Below are 18,369 nucleotides of genomic sequence, written 5' to 3'. Positions count from 1 at the left end.
CACAGGGCCCCCAGAGAGCCAGTCTCCTCTAGAGCCCTTCTTACAATGTATTTCCTTAAACAACATGCAGTTGGCCACCTTATGGATGAGAGAATTCAGGTTCAGTGGCAGTGGCGGGTGGGGCTGGGACTTGCCACCAGGACCTCCCCTCTGACCAACACGGAGTCACGCATCCAAGTGGAAATGACTGGTGCTCCCAGCAGAAGCATGGTGCAGTACATGTTACAGAGACTCAGCAGCTTGCCAGAGGCCAGGGGAGGGAAACTGAGTTCACCATCAGACACAGTGAGCCTGGGTAAGCCTCACCATCTCGATATGTCTCAACCTCAAGCTCCTAGTAAGTGCTCCAAAAATATTTTTTAGGTTAGAACCCAAAGTCTGAACCAGACTTTCACTGACATACCTGTGCTCTTTACAAAGACATGGGGTGTGCCCTACAGGAGGCCTAGCTCAGGCATGCGACCCGCACCCCCAGCAGCACCCTGTGCCTCTCCTCTGCATTTGATTGTTCCTCCCAGATAGTAGAGAAGGCAGTGATTGATTTTTGACTGTTAAGACAGTGACCCATGGGTTGCCTCTCCCTTCTAAATGGAGCACTGGCAGCCTGGAGGTCTGATCTCTCAAGACCCATGGCTCTCCCAAGAGCCATTATTCTCTGGGTACTGGGAGGTCCCTGGTGAAGGGTGCTGTCAGAATACATTTTAGAGGGTCTCCCTGTTTTCTTGGTGGCCTCCCTGCCGACAACTCCTCCCTGGGTGGTCTGACTTTTTTTTTGGCATTCTTTAGGGCAGGGGTCAGCAAACTTTTTCTGTAAACAGCCAGATAGTAAATATTGTGGGCTTTGCAAGCCATATGGTCTCTGTTACAACTACTCAACTCTGCCATTATAGCTCAAAAGCAGCCATAGACAATACATAAATAAATGAGTGTAGCTGGATTTCAGTAAGACTATTTGGGGGAACTGAAATTTGAATTTTTATATAATTCTCACATGTCATGAAATTTCTTCTTTTTATTTTTTTCAATCGTTTAAAAATGTAAAAACCATTCTTAGTTTGGGGCATTCAAAAATAGGTGAGGGGGCTGGATTTGGCCTGTGGGCAATAGCTTCCTGGCCCCTGCATTAGGGAATCTAGTGTTTCATTAACATTAAAAACACCATGGCTTGAAACACTGCAGTCAACACATTGGCATTTTTTAGAGAAAGAAAATAGTTCCTGGCAACTACTTTTTGGGGAGTTACCCCAAGGGGCATGCTGGAACTGCCCAAGCTAAGGCAGTGGGAATGACACTGAATTTGTCTGCAGGGCATTCCAACACAGTCTGCAAGGCCTTCAGCTTAAAAGAGTCTTTCCCTTCGTTGACACTCCTGATTAATTTTAGATTCATCTCTTTGGTCAAATTAGAGAAGCCAAAGTGTTCCAGGAAAAGTATTTGAAAGATATAATTTGAAAGGGCCAAAGCTCTGGGGTGATGAGGGTGGGGGGGGGTGTCTTAATTCACCCTGGGGGCTTGAGAACCACGGGAAGCTACGACAGGTGCTTCTCCATGGGCTGAGAGGCATGCCCTATTAGAGGAACAAGGCCAGCCTCCTCCATGGATGGAGTTAGAAGCAGGCTTTCTGGTATAATTGGAAGGATATCTGAAGACCTCAAGGACCCCAGGGTATCCCCCCCCACCATCGCCCCTGCTCAAGCTATAGCCTGGCAGTCCTCCATTAGAGTTAAGAAAGGATTTGATGAGTGTTTCCTAATTGGGGGAGGGGGGGCGGAAAGAAGAGCCCATTTAATGTCAAACTTTGAAAATTCCTTCCTGTAACAATAGTTATATTTTCAGAATTTATTGATTGGCAAAATGTATTAAGCTATATAATGAATTTTTAATATAATATATAACATAATGCTTGTACACTTGAAAATACAAAACCAAATAGTGTATATTCAGTAGCACATAATACTTGGTATACATATGAACATGTGGATTCATGGACTCCCTGTAATCACTCCAGAGTCCTCTAGGGTCTGTGACTCTCAAGTTGGGAACCACCAGATTGGGTAAGAAAGGCAAGAAGCATGCGCATAGCTAACCCAGGAATGAATCCATAGCCATTTCTCATTAATATATACCAGGAATGTGTTGATGGGTGATTTAATGAAAAATAGGAGATATAGGAGATATAGAACACAGGCTTTGGTTATGAAGTTGGCTGGGATATCAGAAATCTACATAGGGGGTTGGTGCCAATAATAAGCACAGGAAGGCAAGATGCAGGGGGAGGTGGGTGGGAGACATGCTTGCACTACCCTGTTGGACTGGCTCTCCAAGGACTTTTTCCCCACCATAGATCCATTCACGTGATTTTCCCAACTTCACTGTTGGGGGAGCAGCCTCAGGATCCATCTTCCAGCCTTCTCAGAGGGGTCTTCCCTGGCCACTCTGCAGAGGAAACAGAAATGGGATCCAGTGGTCCTTCTTTGGGCCTCTCTGGGCTTCTAAGGAAGGCAGAGAAGAGGTCCCAGGAGCATCTTTAACTTTATTCCTCTTTCTTTATCTGACCTGATTCCTTGGCAGTGACATTTATCAGATGGAGAAGGACATCGCTATAGAGCAGGAAAGGAATGCTCGTTACCGACCTCCCAAAATCTTGGAGCCCACAGCCTACCAGGAACCCCCACCCAAGGTAAACAAAGCCCCGGTCTCATGGATCCTGTAAATCAAGCAGAACTGGGTCCCCATCTAGCCCATCTTGGCCTATGTACCATCCTCCCTTTTCCTCCAGCATAAGCAGGATGTACTCCAATAGTCCTCTTGGCCCTCAACCCAACTGTCCATCAGCACTGAACTCAGCACCCATCACATGGGTCCCCTGGCTGGTTTGATCTGAGACCCAAGACAGCAGACCTCTCAGAGAGATGCTAGGACAGGGAACCACCCTGTAAACTCTGCCCTTGCAGGGCTGGAGCACTTTTCTTTCTGGTGTTTTTCAGGGACAAATTAGATGTCCCTGAGGGCACATGAATGGGGAGTGTCCCTTAATTCCTTATGTTCAGTTTCCATGTACATGCCCTACATGGTATCTCTAGGCTCAGAATCCAGTGCCCTGCTTGCCATGCCATTAGGTGGGTGGGTTTTGAGGGACCAAGCCTATATTAGTCAGCTCAAGTTTCCATAACAAAATACAGTAGACTGAGTATGGAGGCTGGGAAGTCCAAGATCAAGGTGATGGCAGATTCATTGTGTGGTGAGCACTCTCTTCTTGACTTACAGATAGCCACCTTCTCACTGTGCCTTCACACAGCAGAGGGACCAAGAGCCCCAACTCTTATGACCTCATCTAACCCTAATTATGTTGCAAAGGTCCTACCTCCAAATGCCATCACACTAAGAGTTGGGGCTTCAATATATGAATCTGGGGGTGGGGGACACAAACATTCAGTCCATAACAAAGTCCTATCTGGTCCAGGACCTTTTCTCACTGTCCCCCTTGCCTGGCATGCCCTGCCCCTTCCCTCAGTCAGGGCCCAGCTCAGTATTCATTTCTTCCATGAAGCCGCTGCAAGTGCCTGAGGCCTCGCTGACTTGTTACCTCTGAAAGTATGTGGCTTTTGATAGCTGATTTGACAGGTATTCCCATATCTAAAGAAGCTACACAACAGAGATTGGTAAACCCTTCAATTAGTGATGGCCCCCAGGAGGACAGGAAGACTGGTTTCTTTGTACCTTCTTATCACTCAGCATATAGTGTGTGCTCAATAAGTGAATGCAAATGGTTTTAATGATAATTTTGCCCCTCATGTCTCCTTCATTCTGAATAAGCCTGACCTGTGTCCAATCTAGTATTCCCTTTGATGAGCATGGTCACTCAGGGAGAGAGCCATGGACTGACTCATCTTTGTGATTTCTCTCCAGCCCAGCCGGCCCAAGTATAGACCCCCTCCACAAACCAACCTTCTGGCTCCCAAGCTGCAGTTCCAGGTAAACATGTAACCAGAGGGCCGGGAAAGTTTGGGGCCATTTCTTATCTCAAGCCATCCTGAAATTCCATTCTTGTGCCTTTGAGGAGTAGCCGTTACCTGCTTGGGTTATTAGGAGATGGCCTGCACTGACTCTTCTTTGGTACCCACAAGAGAATTTGAACTCAGAGTGCCAGATATCAAAATGCAATTCTACCAGGCTGTCCTCAGCTAAGACTTACCTCTGTCCATAGTGTTTGTTGCTCTGTGTGCCCGGCTACAGCTACCTCTCTATGCTGAAGGCCTCTTCGGCCCCCTACCCTGAAGAAAGCTTTCTGAGAAGGAATTTCAGGCAGTTGGGGACAGTTGGTATTCCCCAGGGAATGGAGTTGTTCCCTGGGGCTCCCCTCAGAGGCCCTGAGCAGAACCCAGGTGGGCAGAATCAGTCTCCATCTGAGCTTTCCTCACACCTCCATCATCACCAAACATGGGATCTTCCCAAGCTGTTGGTCCCTGTCTGAGAATGTCTGTCTTGTGTCTCAGTCCTGCATCTCAGTCATAGGGAGCCAAAGCCCATCTCTTTTCTTCTCTTACATCCCTCAGCTCAGAGTCACTGCTCAACAATGGAGCATCTCAACCAATGGAAACAATATCTATTTACCTGGTACTCCTTACAGAAATGTGCTGCCCCATGGTCCTATATTTCTCAAGGAAATGGTCCAGTACCAAAACAAGGCTAACCAAGAACTAGCAGATACATTTTTGTCCTGTAAAGAAAAAAAATCTTGATGCAGAAGACAGAAGCAATATTCCTAAAAAGCATCATACCTTTTTGTGTGATGTTTAAAATAATGATTAAACACACACACACACACACACACACACACACACACGCACACACATTTCTGTGGGCTAATCATATCTCTCAGTTTGCAACATGACTATGAAACAGAGCTCTTTTCTGAAGAGTCCTAAAGGCAGAGACATGGACTCAGTAGGTCAGTAACATAGGTGGACCCCATGGTATGCAGAGCATCATGGTGGTTGGATGCTAGATGAAAAAGAGGCCACAGCGGTGGTGCAGACGCTAGGCAAGAGCCACGTGTGTTGCCCTATCACAAGACCAACGAAGTGCCTACACCACATTCTTTATTAGCTCCTGAAGAGCAAGTCCTATTTCTCCAATGGTGTCCATTAATGTTTCTCTGTGCTCATGTTTGTAGCAGCTAATCGTCCACCTTCTTGCCTTGTCCTTGTGCCTGGTGCTTCTTTGCTTCTCCTGAATAGGTCCCTGAGGGTCTGTGTGCCAGCTCACCTACGCTCACCAGCCCTATGGAGTATCCATCTCCTGTAAACTCGCTGCACACCCCACCTCTCCATCGGCACAATGTCTTCAAGCGCCACAGCATGCGGGTAAGAGGGCTCTGCATGCTGGGTCCTAACCCGAACTGAGGAGGCTGCTAGAGGGAGGCGTCTGGGCCACCAGAAACCCTACATCCTCAGGGTCAGGAGGTGCCCTCCATGCTTTAATGCACCAGCCAGCCCACCAAGGGGCTCTGTGATGCCCTCTCTTTTGCAAACACACTGGAAGCTGGGGGCCAAACCCGGCTCTGCTCTCAAGGACACCCAGCTGGCCTGGACCTGCCCCTGTCCATACTCTGGTGCTGTGGCAATCGTGTCAAATCTCCCCTTTCCTGAGCCCTGGGGTGGTGTGGAGGTTTGTGGGCAGATGGCAACCAAACCTGATGGTGCCAGAGATCCAGGAGGCTCTACCCAGTTCTGCCCTTCCTACATGATTGCTTAGGTTGCTAAATCTCTCCTCAGTCAATGGAAAGGCTTCCTTGTGGCTCTACTTCTGCTGCTTTTGTAAAAGTTGCTGTTGTGTGGGAAGGAGCTTGGGGGTTAGTGTGGGGCTAAGCCACCCTTCCCAGTCATGTCTTTGTTATAACTGCCAGTGAGGTCTTGTGGACTGGCTTCTGATTGCCAAGTCTCGCAAAAAAAAAAAAAAAAAAAAAAAGCAGCTTTGCATATAAAAGTGACACCCACTTGCCCCTTCTCAGCACCCATCTTCTCCTTCAATGGAGCCATGGTCAGCTGGCATGAATATTTGATATACTTTACTAAACTGGGTCTTGATATGTGACAAAACAAACCAAATGCATTATTTTAGTTCTATCTCTGTATGCAAGAGTGATACTTCAGGTTCAGTATACTTGACTCTGAAAGTTTTTTGGGAAAACTACATGTTTATTCCAATAGATTTGAAAAATAGAGGAAAGTATGTTGACATGTTCTGTACTATTATTCTCAAATTAGGGAAATTTTTAAATGCATAAGATAACTTAGAATTCTAGGCAGCAAGATCTATTGTGGACTAAAATTTCCCCTGACCTCGCTCACTTTCCCCTTTTATGTTAATTTAACCAATTTATATCTTAACATATACTTAACAATAATAAAACTGAAGTTTTAAGCATGCACTATAATTTAGAATGTTCAGTTCCTCCACCTTCCTGTCCTTGACTCTATTTGTAGTTGAGTTTTAGCGAATTTTGCTTTAAAGTGTGTCCTTTTAGAAAAAACTACTTTGCACGTTTCCAGGGTGGCACTGCCTTTATCTAATCCCTGCTTCACCATAAGAACTTTGTTCAGTTCCATAAAGACAGACCGTGCAGCAGGGGAAAAAAAGGCCTTTGTGTCAGGGATTTGGAAGTATTTGCCATAAGGAATGTCTGCCTAAAAGAATATAATGAACATTTCTTTCAGTAAACAACAAAAAAACTAAAAAATACAAAATCCATTTTATGGTATACATCTAAAAGACTGAGAAAACCTCTTTCAGGTAAAATGCTGGAAAGGTATAACAGGCTTCCCATCAAGCATTTGAAAGCATTTAACAAAAATCAGAGACGGTTTTCCCACAAAAACTATTTTTTGTCCTGACTGACTCTATTGCCTTACTCATCTGGGAATCTAGAATTCCACACCAGGGTCAGGATGGCAGCAATCCTTCTCTTGAAGGATTAAACCACAATTGAGGTTTAAATTAATAATAAAATTCAATAAACTACTACTTTGTGCAGGACCAGTTAGCCAGGCACTGTCCTAGGTGCTGAAGGGAGAACGAGAGACTTCAGCCCTCAGTGAGCTTCCAGGCGGCCAGAAGGAATAGGGCGGGTGCATGCACACTTACCTGTGATGCAAGCCATAAAGCTGGGAGTGGCGCACAGAGGTAACGCAAAGGTGCAGTGGGAGATCAAAGAGAAGAACAGCTTCCAGCTTCTTTTTTTTCAGGTGGGCCTTGAAGGATGGGGAAGATTTGGACAGGAAGAAACTGGGATATGGGGGATGAAAGAGTCATCAATCAGTAGGAGCCAAGACTGAGTGATGTGAAGCCACAGGGCAAGTGCGGGAGCTGTTTGGCTAGAACATAGAAGGATGCATTTGGATATGGAAATAAGACTGGCAAGATGGGAGGCAGGTAGCCAAAATACGGAAGGACTCACAGCTTTGCGAGAGTCACTTTAAGGTACCACCAGAACCCGATTCCTTTTAAAAGTGACCAGCAATGTAAGTATCCATTACCTGATAGGAATATCTGAGGTACCGTGTAGGCAAGTAAGCCCTAACGTGATTAATTGTTAAAAATCTAATGTTCACCTTGAGTTTTATTATGCAATTTTAAGTCATAGGAAAAAAAATTCCAATACATGTTAAAATATCTGATGAGATGGTGATCAGACTTGGGGCACCCTAGGTATTTGAGTATTGGGAATTTTCTTTTAATGCTTACAAAATTACACAGTGCTTTCTTGACTACTAACTTCTTCTACCAGCATTTAGTCTCTCTCAGTCTAGCCTCGTCTTACCTTGAGATTCCTAGCTTGACAGTCACAATATTTTACACTTAGCTCCTGTGTTACTATTTGCCAATAGCCTGGGGCAGCCATACCATTGTGTTCGCAGGTGTTGACATTTAACCATGGGTATTTATAACCTTCAAATACCCTCATTCTGGAGCATCAGCCTCTGAAATAAATCTTACTTGTTTTATCAATTCTATGATTATAAAATACTCTTATGTCCTGAAACTTGTCTTAAAATAAAGTCTAACTCAATAGCCTCCAGCTGAGGTGATCTTACCTCAGAGGGGACATTTGGAGATGTCTGGAGGCATTTTTGTTACAACTGGGGAGATGCCAAAGGTATCTAGTGGGTGGAATTGCTGGTGAGCAACCTACAATTTACAGGAAATCTTCCTCAATAAATAATTATCTTGGGGCGCCTAGATGGCTCAGTCAGTTGAGCATCCGACTCTTGATTTTGGCTCAGGTCATGATCCCAAAGGTCATGGGATCGAGCTTCACATCAGGCTCCGGCTGATTGTGAAGCCTTCTTAAGAGAGATCTCTCTCTCTCTCTCTGCCCCTCTCCCCCCCCCCACCGCCCCTCTCTCTCTCTCTCTCTCTCTGTCTCTCTCTCTCTCTCTCACCTCTGTCTCTCTGTCTGCCTCTCTATGCCCCCCTACAAGAAAAAAAAATTATCTGGTCCCAAATGTTAATGGTACTGAGGTTGAGAAAGTCCTGGCTAACTATTCCTTAGTTCTCCCTATGAGAACAGGGACATTGCATATTCTACTACCACTGCCCTCCCAGCACCCAGCCCTATGCCTGCCACATAGTAGTTGCTTAATAAGTAGTTGTTGAATGGATTAACAAACAAAGAATATTTCAGCAAGAAATGTAACTTGCAGTGGAGTGGGGGTGGGGGTGGGGGAGAAGTATTGTTAGAAATTGAGAGCCGTGATTGAAACTCAGTGAGCACTAGGAAATATAACTAATTTGAAACTGTGTTGTTATATTCAAGTGCATTTTAGAGGGTTTGGTTGGAAAAATCTTTTTTAGAGGCTTGGCAGAGATTATGGCTTGCTAAAGTAGATAGAGAATAATTTTTAGCAATTTATGCAAGTGACTTGTATGTAAAATGGCCACTTTAAAAGCAAGGATCTGAGGAGGCTGCTGGTCTGAATGCCATAGAAAGGTCCTGCCCCTGACAAAGCACACCCTGGGCTTTATGCAATCGAAAAAATGACATATAGCACTCATGAGTCCAAGAGGCCAAGGTAATCATGTACAGCAGAAAAAAGCAAAAGATGTAAATGAACCCTGGGGAAGATTAAGGGAAAAGAAGTACTAAGAAAACATGTAACACCTCCTGTTTCAAATGGGGTTTTTTTTAAGTTTACTTATTTGTTTTGAGACAGACCGAGACAGCATGAGCAGAGGAGGGGCAGAGAGAGGGGGAGAGAGAATCTCAAGTGAGAGAGAGAGAGAGAGAGAACTCACAACCCTTGAGATTATGACCCAAACCAAAACCCAGAGTCAGTAGCTTAACCAGCTGAGCTCCCCAGGTGCCCTTGTAATACCTTCTGTTTAAGAAATAGCAGGTAAAACTATTGCTCCGAAGCCCTTTAAACAAGTTAAGACGGAGATTAGATTGATGAAGCCAGGGAAAGGAAGCATTTATTGCATATCTATAGATCCATATTTCTTTAAATTTTGTTCTCCACTTTTTTTTAGTTCATACATTTCTTTTAGCCTTTGGCTAAATAACCCAAGCTACTAGCTTAAAAAAAGAGTACATTTTGGGGGCGCCTGGGTGGCTCAGTCAGTTGAGTGTCCAACTCTTGATTTTGGCCTCGGGTCATAATCTCACGGTTCATGAGATCAAGCTCCCAGTAGGGCTCTGCACTGATAGCATGGAGCCTGCTTGGGATTCTCTCTCTCTGCCCCTCCCCCACTCTGTCTCTCCTTCTCTCTCAAAATAAATAAATAAGTAGATGAGTAAGTAAATACATAAATGTTTAAAAAATAGTAAAGAGTATGTTTTCATAAAAAGACGCGGTCACACGGGTGCGGGCCGTTGCCCCTTCCCTCAGCCTGTACCCTGTATGGTACCCTGTATGGTGTAGCTTTGCAGCCACACCACAGCTCCTCAGGGCTTCCAGACCCACTGCCACGGTGTTCGGGTGACGATAAGCACCCAAGGCTTTCCATAAGACTGGCTTTGCATTTTTTAATTTATTAAGTGACAGCAGCCACGACAAGTGCCAACTGAGAAAATAGCATTAAGGCGGTAATTTGAAAATAAAATTGTATTAGCAGATCGAGCCATTGTTTAAATACAATGCATGTTCAGTGCTGTGCTCCCGGGCTCCAAGTTACACTGCAGCAGGGGCACGTGCTCGGGGCTGACGGATCCAATAACTGTGTACATATACGGCTGCGGATTTAAGAACTGTCCAATGAGAAAGCAGCTGGCGAGGCCAAGGCTCGTGGCTCCCACAGGCTCTTCTGAGGATTGCCCTTCCTGGGCCTGGGCACGGGCTCACCGGGTCCTCTCCTCTCTCCCCACTGACCTCTCAGGAGGAGGACTTCATCCGACCCAGCAGTCGAGAAGAGGCCCAGCAGCTATGGGAGGCCGAGAGGCTCAAGATGCGGCAGATCCTGGACAAACAGCAGAAGGAGATGGTGGAAGATTACCAGTGGCTGAGGCAGGAGGAGAAATCCTTGGTGAGAAGCCACTGAGTCGTGGGGGGGAGAGACCCCCCGCCCCCTCCGCCCCCCCCCCTCCAGCCCCCTCGGCCCCCCAACTTCCCCCCTCCCCCCACCCCCCTCCCGCCCCCACCGGCAGCACTGCTGAGCACAATTTGATAAAGGCACTTGAATGGGAGCCGTGTTCACACCACCATGTCCATCTGTGTCCTCTTGCCTCCCCGGATGATGAGAGTGAATGCCCTCCATGCATCCTTGGGGTTTTCAGTTCTAGAATCCTAAGAAGTCGTTTGCTTTGGTTTCCTCCTCTGCAGGACCCCATGGTGTACATGAACGATAAGTCCCCGCTGGTAAGTCACCGGGAGAGGGTTCTGCCTTAAAGCGAAGGCCTGGGAAGGCATGGGAGACAGCGGGACCCCCAGCCCCAGGCCCCCTGCCTGCCCATCCGTTCCCTTTTTGCCTCTCACCTCGGGGAGCCTGACTTCTCCCATTACTTGGATCTCCACGAACCTCCATTCCTGAGCTCCCTCTTGATCGACACCCACAGTGCATCCTTCCTCTGCCATAGGGCCCTCCCGGCCCCTGGGACAAGAGCTCGCCGGTGTCCCCCTGCAGCTATGACCTCCAAGAACACAGTTGAGGGCGTGGGGAACAGGTCAAGGTGGGGGGGGAGGTGTCCCACGAACCTCATTGGTGACACGTTCTCTCTCCTCCCTTCCAGACCCCAGAGAAGGAGGCCGGCTATAGTAAGTGTCTGCGCCCTTCCTTTTGGCAGGAACTTCTGCTTGACATCTTGTGTGGAGCCCCCATCCGCACTCGCTGCCCACTGCAGACAGCAGCAGAATCTGCTTGCCATTTTAAGAAACTCTGCCTGTTTCAGTTCAGAGTGCGCAGAGAGGGCCCGTCTGGGATTTGGTATTTAGTCTCAGCTCCATCTACCGCCCCCACTGTCTCCCTGCCCAGGCCTCTTCTTGTCTCCCTCTGTTGCCGGGGTCCTCAGCCCTCATTTCAGTGTATCTCCTTCTGCATTTATTTGGAGATGTTAGTGGTTCTTCCTATCTCCCCCTCACTGTGTTGGAGGCTGCCTGCAGGGATAGTAAAGTTGCTCTGCCCGCCTCTCCCAGCGGATGCCTCTCTTCCCTAGGCCCCTAGGATGAAAGAGAGAGAGGGCCCCAGGGATGGAAGAGAGGGGACAGGGGCAGCTAAGCCCACAGGGCCTTTCCAGAAGCTGCTGCTGAAGGGGGGTCAGGAAGAGTCAGCAGTGAGCCAGGCTCATCTTTGTCATCCTAGGGAGGGTGACGCTGATGATCATGGTGATGGTGATGAGCAACCAGTGACAATGACAACAGTCACAGGAAACTCACCACTAGCCAAGCGCAGGCCCAAGTTGCTTGCAAATGTTAGCTCTGACCCCACAGCAACTCTATCAGATAGGCGTGATTCATCGTTACGCAGGGCGCCAGGCTGGCTCAGTCGGTTAAGTGGCTGACTTTTTCATATTTATTTATTTATCTTGAGTGAGAGAGAGAGAGAGAGAGAGAGAAAGCAGGGGAGGGACAGAGACAGGGAGAGAGAATCCCAAGCAGACTCTGCACTGTCAGCACAGAGCCCGACACAGGGATCAAACTCATAAACTGTGAGACCCTGACCAGAGTTGAAACCAAAAATCAGATGCTTAACCAGCTGAGCCACCCAGGCGCCCCAAGCGTCCAACTCTCCGTTTCATCTCAGATCTTGATCTCACAGTTTGTGAGATCCAGCCCCGCATCCGGCTCTGCTCAGGCAGCACAGGGCCTGCTTGGGATTCTCTCCCTCTCTCTCTGCCCCTCCCCTGCTCACGCTCTCTCTCACTCTCAAGAAACATAAATAAATAAACATTAAAAAAAAAAAAAGGTCCTTACGCCCATTTTACAAAGGACAGGAAACCGAGGCATAGGAAGGTCAAGTAACTTCGAATAGTGTGGGTCTTCTACTGTTTCACTTCCTTGAACCCCAAACACTCAAAGCAGACCATTAGGGAATCCTCACAAGTCTACCCCAGGAGCTGCTCTGGCACCAGGTCAGGGGCTCCACAGCCACCTGTTACTTCACAGAGTGAAGTTTCTTCCCCGTGACCATCAAGGCCAGCATGTGTGCTGTTCCTCAGGGGCCAGTGTGTGTCCAGCAGGCGCTGGGACGTCTGTGCGAGGACTCCACCTCCGCTGCAACTTTGGCTTTTGCTTTCTATAAAATGGACAGTGGTGTTTGACTATGGGAGGACCAGGGGGACCAGAGCCCATTTACCCAGGCACCCTCCTGGGAACACCTTTGGGCTTAGTTTCCCTGGGGCTCCCGGTAGCAGAAGAGAGGAAGTTGGCTTGGTTGGCAGCAGGTATGAAGGGAAGGGCCAGGGTGCCGAGACCCTCCCCGCCCCCCCCCACTCACTCTCCCTCCTCCTTGCAGCGGAGTTCACGGGCCCCCCACAGAAGCCACCGCGGCTGGGTGCTCAGGTACGTGTTGGCTTTGCCGAAGCTGGTGATGAGTTTGAATCAGGGTTCCACGAGACGCAAGGCTATGAAGACTTCAGAAATAATCCAGTCCTGTATCCTCACATAGCTGAGGCCCAGAGTGAAGAAGTGTCTTGTCTAAGGCCACACAGCTAACTCATGAAAAAGCAAGGGGAAACCCAGTCTCCTTGCCTCCCGTGCTCGCTCCCTGATGTGTGGGAAGGCTCACTGGCCCAGCCCTAAGAGCAGGACGTGTGGACCCCCTTCCTCTCTCAAGCTGCCCCCTTGGCTTCCCGCACCCACATGGTTCTTACTGTAGCTGATGTTCCTCATTCTAGAACAGTGGGTGTGAGCCTTGGCTGCCCATTAGAATCATCCAAGGAGCTTTGAGAGCCACCTGGCCCCCAAACCTGGGTGATGGTTTCGTTGGTCCGGTGTGAGGCCAGCCAGCGGTATTTTTTTGCTTTAAGACTCCCTAGCAGACTCTAATCTGAGAACCCCTAAAAGCAGAAGGGAGGGGATGCATCCCCAGGACAGGGCACTGTTATGTCAGAGAAGAATCTTTTCAAACTGGGCTGGCGGCCACGTTGGCATCAATAGCGTCTGCGCAAGAAAGAAGAGCAGTGTCCTCCAGACTCATGACCCTCCCCTCTGGCCGCTTACTTCCCCCCGCCCCCAGTCCATCCAGCCCACAGCCAACCTGGACCGGACCGACGACCTGGTGTACCTCAATGTCATGGAGCTCGTGCGGGCTGTGCTGGATCTCAAGAACGAGCTCTGTCAGCTGCCTCCCGAGGGCTATGTGGTGGTGGTGAAGGTGAGAGCCGTGGACGGGGCAGGCGGAGGCTGCTCATTCTGGCCCTGGGCGGAAGGGCGGTGGCGTCGAGCTCCCTCGTCTGCCCAGTAGGCGACTTTCTCAGAAAGACTCCCTTTAGCTCAGGGCGGTCAGAGGGAATTTAGTGCCCCGTAGACACGGAGGGCACATACCAGCCCGGGAGGACTCTTCCCCAGGGAAATACAGCTTTCTCAAAAAGCAAGAAGTGATAGTCCCCCTCTTCCCTCTCTCTCGCAGAATGTGGGCTTGACCCTGCGGAAGCTTATTGGGAGTGTGGATGATCTCCTGCCCTCCTTGCCGTCATCCTCCCGGACCGAGGTGGGTGTCCTCATCCCAGACTGTGTCCTCTGCTGTGCTTCACGCAGGAGACTCAGAAGGACCATGTGGGCAGCCTCGTTTCCATCTGCAGGGCCTTCCGCACAGGACATGTGGCTCCACACAGCAAATCTGAGCAGGACCACTAGGGGGCTGTGTTTGCACCCAGGGACATGACCAGGCTCCCAGGGGGAGTCTCCTAGTTTAAGTCTTACAGAGTTGCGGTAATTTTGCATGAGGGCGTGCACAGGTGGACAGACCTTCCCTTTCCCTTTTCCCTTCTGGTGATCCTTTATCTAATCACCCACCACACTAAGGCTGAAGTGAATGTATCATCAAAATAGCAAAATAGTTAAGGTTTCTTCAGTTGATCATTTAAATAATTTCCTTTTTTTTTTTTTTTTTTTTTTTTTTTATTGGAAAAAAATTTTTAAAAAAAAAAAAAAAAAGGTTGTGTTTTTTTTTTTTTTATTTTTTAAATAGTTTCTTTTTTTTTTTTTTTTTTTTTTTTTGTAAGTGAGAAACAATTACTGAAAACCAAAATGAAAAGCTTGGTGTTCTATTCTTAGACTGTGCCTGGGGTGGCCAGAATAATGGCCCCCTAAAGGTGTCCCCAGCCTAATCGTCAGAACTGTGACTATGTCACCTTACCTGGCAAGAGGGATTTTGTAGGTGTAAGTTAAGGATCCTGAGGGGCGCCTGGGCGGCTCAGTTGGTTAAGCGTCTGACTCTTGATTTCAGCTCAGGTCATGATCTCACAGTTCATGTGTTCGAGCCCTTGCATTGGGCTCTGTGCTGACAGCGCAGAGCCTGCTTGGGATTCTGTGTCTCCTTCTCTCTCTCTGCCCCTCCCCCACTCTCTTTCTCTCAAAAATAAATAAATAAAAACATTTTTTAAAAAAATTTAAGGGTCTCGACATGGGGAGATTATGCTGCATTACCCAAGTGGGTGCAGTGTAAGTCCTTGTAACAGGTTTGGCAGATGCAGACATCCTATGAGAGTCAGAGAAGGAGATGGGATGACAGAAGCAGAGATTGGAATATTGCCATTGCTGGAAAGATCCATAAGCCAAGGCGGGAAACAGCCTTTAGAAGCTGGAAAAGGCAGGGAACAGATTCTCCCCTAGAGCCCGTAGAAGGGGCATAGCCCAGCTGTCCCCTTGACTTTGGCCCCGTAGGGCACATTTCAGCCTTCTGACCTCCAGAAGCGTAAGAAACTAATCTGTGCTGTTTTAAGCCACCCCGTTTGTCTTGGGTTAGGACCACAGCCATAGGAAACTCTGAACGTAGTTGAACGCCGAACAATACCGCCTCTCAACATGTGTTGGTTGTCTGTCTGGAAACCAGCACGGAGCTCAGGAGCACCCCGGGCCCCCTGCCAGGCTGTAGTTTGATTCCCCATCTCGCATTGGTCAGCAACACAGCCTCCACTACCTGTGACTGTTCAAGACAAGACAACACAGGAGAGTTTGGTCATTTCCCGGCCTCCCTCTGGGTGGCGGCAGCAGCCCATAGAGGAGCCCCGCTGGAGCTGTCCCTTCTGATGTGAGAGCTCCTTACCTTCCCTCTGATGGCTCAGGTCATTCATTTCACTTGGTAAATATCTCTTGAGTGTGGAGTAGTGCTCAGCAGTGTGCTAGGCTCTGGGGATATGGCGGTGAAAACAAAACCCTACGGTTCAAAGCACAATCCCCGGTCTCTTGGTTTGACGGTAGACAGCTAACAAATGACTAAGTGCCCTTGTCCCCTGACCATTCACTCTAACCTTGGGCCAGCATGGGGGACGCTGAAGCGAAGGGAGGGTCTGCAGGGCTGCATCATACAGACCCAGCACGAGGTGGGCTGGGGGCTGGGGCATCTGTAATGTCCGTCCACGCCAACCTTGGACTCAGCCCACGCCTGGGCCAGACCTGCCCCCCAGCGAACTTCGGACTGCTTCAGCCAACACCAAAGGGGATGCGTGCATGGCTTAACCTTTGTGGCCCCTCAGGCTCCCAGCCTCTCTGTGCGCTTTTCTTACAGATTGAGGGGACCCAGAAGCTGCTCAACAAGGACCTGGCGGAGCTCATCAATAAGATGCGCCTGGCCCAGCAAAACGCCGTGACCTCCCTGAGTGAGGAGTGCAAGCGGCAGATGCTCACAGCCTCCCACACCCTGGCCGTGGACGCCAAGAACCTGCTCGATGCCGTAGACCAGGCCAAGGTTCTGGCCAATCTGGCCCACCCGCCTGCAGAGTGATGGAGGGTTGGCACCACCTGCCTGCGTCTTCTGCCCCTGCCTGTAGTGTACCTCCCCCGCCCCCACCCCCGGCCCCTGCCTTGCCTTCGGTCACATGGGTCTTCTCAGGGGGAAGGCTGAGGGGAGTCCTCCCCTTGCCACTTTGCACGACCCCCTCTCCCCACCCCAACCCCCAGACTGTGCTGCTCAGGCTGCAGCTGGAAAGAGGGGACTCAGGGCTACAGAGGCCAGGGGGTGACAAAGAGGGCTCAGAGGGAGCCTTGCTGCCACTGGCCACTCCCTCCTCACACCCACCGGCCCCACTTTGGGGGGGAGAGGGGTCACACTGGTGCCCCTAGTGGCCACGATGGCTTTATGCATGGACACGGCAGGACCAGTGGAACCAAGCTATTCCTTCTTCTTCCGCTCACGGGGGTCCCCTGATGCAGAGGGACTGGGGAGGGGCTTTCCTTTGGGGGTGGGCGGCTGGCGAGATGAGGGACGGGCCTGGCTTCCTTGTACAGTGTATATTGGAATTTATTTAATGTGAGTGTGGTCTGGACTGACAGCCGTGTGCCCCCCTGAGGGGGGACCTGGGACACAGTCCAGGAACAAGCTATTGGGAGTCCGGGCACAAGACGCTGTGTTGACGACACGCCAAGCGTCAAGGAGAGGGGGAGAGATGAGGCCAAAACAGGACTTGGACCACAAGATTGTGCCTCTCTTCCCTGTGCCCTTTCTCTCCCTTCCCTGACTCTGCCCCTTCCTTCTCTCCCTCTTTTCTTACTTCTCCTTTTCTTCCCCTCCCCCACCGCCTTCCCAGCTGCCCCACCCCTCCCTTGTGTTGGTGCAGAATACTCTTTTACCTTCTTTCTAGTTGACTTGTGGATGAATTAAAATTGTACCATTTGCTTTGTGGTTTGATTGTTTTGTTTGCTTGACCTGCTCTTTGTGGGGAGGGGGACACTGGCCTCAGGCCACAACCCTGGAAGAAATCAACGGTGCTCTGTTGGGCGCAGCTCCAGAGCCAATACTGGGCTGCAGCATGGAGGGGTGCATGGTGACGCCAGGGCATGGGGTCAGGTGCGTGCTCCAGCCCCTTCATCCCTGCACCTGACCGAAGGGTGACTTTCCAGTGGGAACCCAGGGCAGCCCCCTCCAGGGCCACACGAGGACCACCGATGACCGTCTCCCAGCTGGGGCTCCAGCGGGGCATGGGTGGTCCTGCGGATGCTGAGGAGGGGGTCCCACAGCTGAAAGAGCAGTGGCCTCAGCCTCATATTTCATCTCTTTACTCACGTGCAAGGTGGATGGGAGATGGGCTAGCATGAGGGTACATCACTGCACAGGAGATCGGGTCTGGGAGAGCCAGGAGGGAGAAGGGAGGCTGGGAGGCTGCCCCCACGGGAGCTAAGAGGAGCCAGAAACCAGATGCGTCACCAAGTCTTGGGAAGAACTGAGGAGTGGGGGGCTGGGCCGAGGCATTGCAGATTTCCTCTGTGTCTGTCAGGGAGAGGTGAGTGGGGGTTTGGAAGGAGGGTACCCCAGAGCCCAAAGGGAAGCTGGAAGTTCGCCCTGCTCGGCCTCCTCTCCGGGGTCCCCAGGCTGTCTGGAGAGCCCAGTGTCCGTCTGCATCTGTCAGCGGCTGAGGTTCTGCCCTCCAGGGGCTGGACAGGCAGGGGTGAGGCCTGATCCTGGGGCAGGAGCTCTTCCAGATTCCAGCACATGGCCAAGGAGTGCAGATTGCCGGATCCCCAAGGTGTGAGGGTTCCATGGCTGCACAGAGCAGCTCAGAAGCCACTGCAGGGCTTCGGGAAGGACCAGGAGGCCAGGCTGGGAAAGGGAAGCAGGCCTGCAGCTTCTGCCTTTACACAGCAGTCTCGAGGTGCAAAGCGATCCAGCTCGTTCCCGTCAGTCACTGGGAGCAAAGGTCCCGAGCGCCGAGCACCACGTGCCCTGTAGAGGGGTGGAGGGAGCAAGCTGCAAGCTTGAGTTAGTCAAGAATGGCTC

General features: G+C 49.9%; 1 protein-coding gene across 7 annotated transcripts in view; it reads left to right on the top strand.

Moving 5' to 3' along the window:
* The window catches only part of PTK2B (protein tyrosine kinase 2 beta), a 125,543-nt gene extending 108,234 nt beyond the window's left edge, over window positions 1–17,309 (top strand). For 3 of the 7 annotated variants that reach the window (XM_049632375.1, XM_049632376.1, XM_049632380.1), the window contains exons 23-32: window positions 2,572–2,680; window positions 3,910–3,975; window positions 5,241–5,366; window positions 10,378–10,524; window positions 10,821–10,856; window positions 11,228–11,252; window positions 12,949–12,995; window positions 13,672–13,809; window positions 14,065–14,145; window positions 16,165–17,309. In XM_049632375.1, coding sequence (XP_049488332.1) covers window positions 2,572–2,680; window positions 3,910–3,975; window positions 5,241–5,366; window positions 10,378–10,524; window positions 10,821–10,856; window positions 11,228–11,252; window positions 12,949–12,995; window positions 13,672–13,809; window positions 14,065–14,145; window positions 16,165–16,380 — 991 coding nt within the window. In that variant the 3' untranslated portion in view covers window positions 16,381–17,309. The other 4 variants (XM_049632377.1, XM_049632378.1, XM_049632379.1 and 1 more) reach the window with 4 other exon arrangements.
* Window positions 17,310–18,369: the final 1,060 nt, after the last annotated feature.

Source organism: Panthera uncia, chromosome B1 (assembly GCF_023721935.1).
Source record: "Panthera uncia isolate 11264 chromosome B1, Puncia_PCG_1.0, whole genome shotgun sequence".
NCBI classification, from domain to species: domain Eukaryota; kingdom Metazoa; phylum Chordata; class Mammalia; order Carnivora; family Felidae; genus Panthera; species Panthera uncia.
This window is presented reverse-complemented; position numbering and strand designations above follow the sequence as displayed.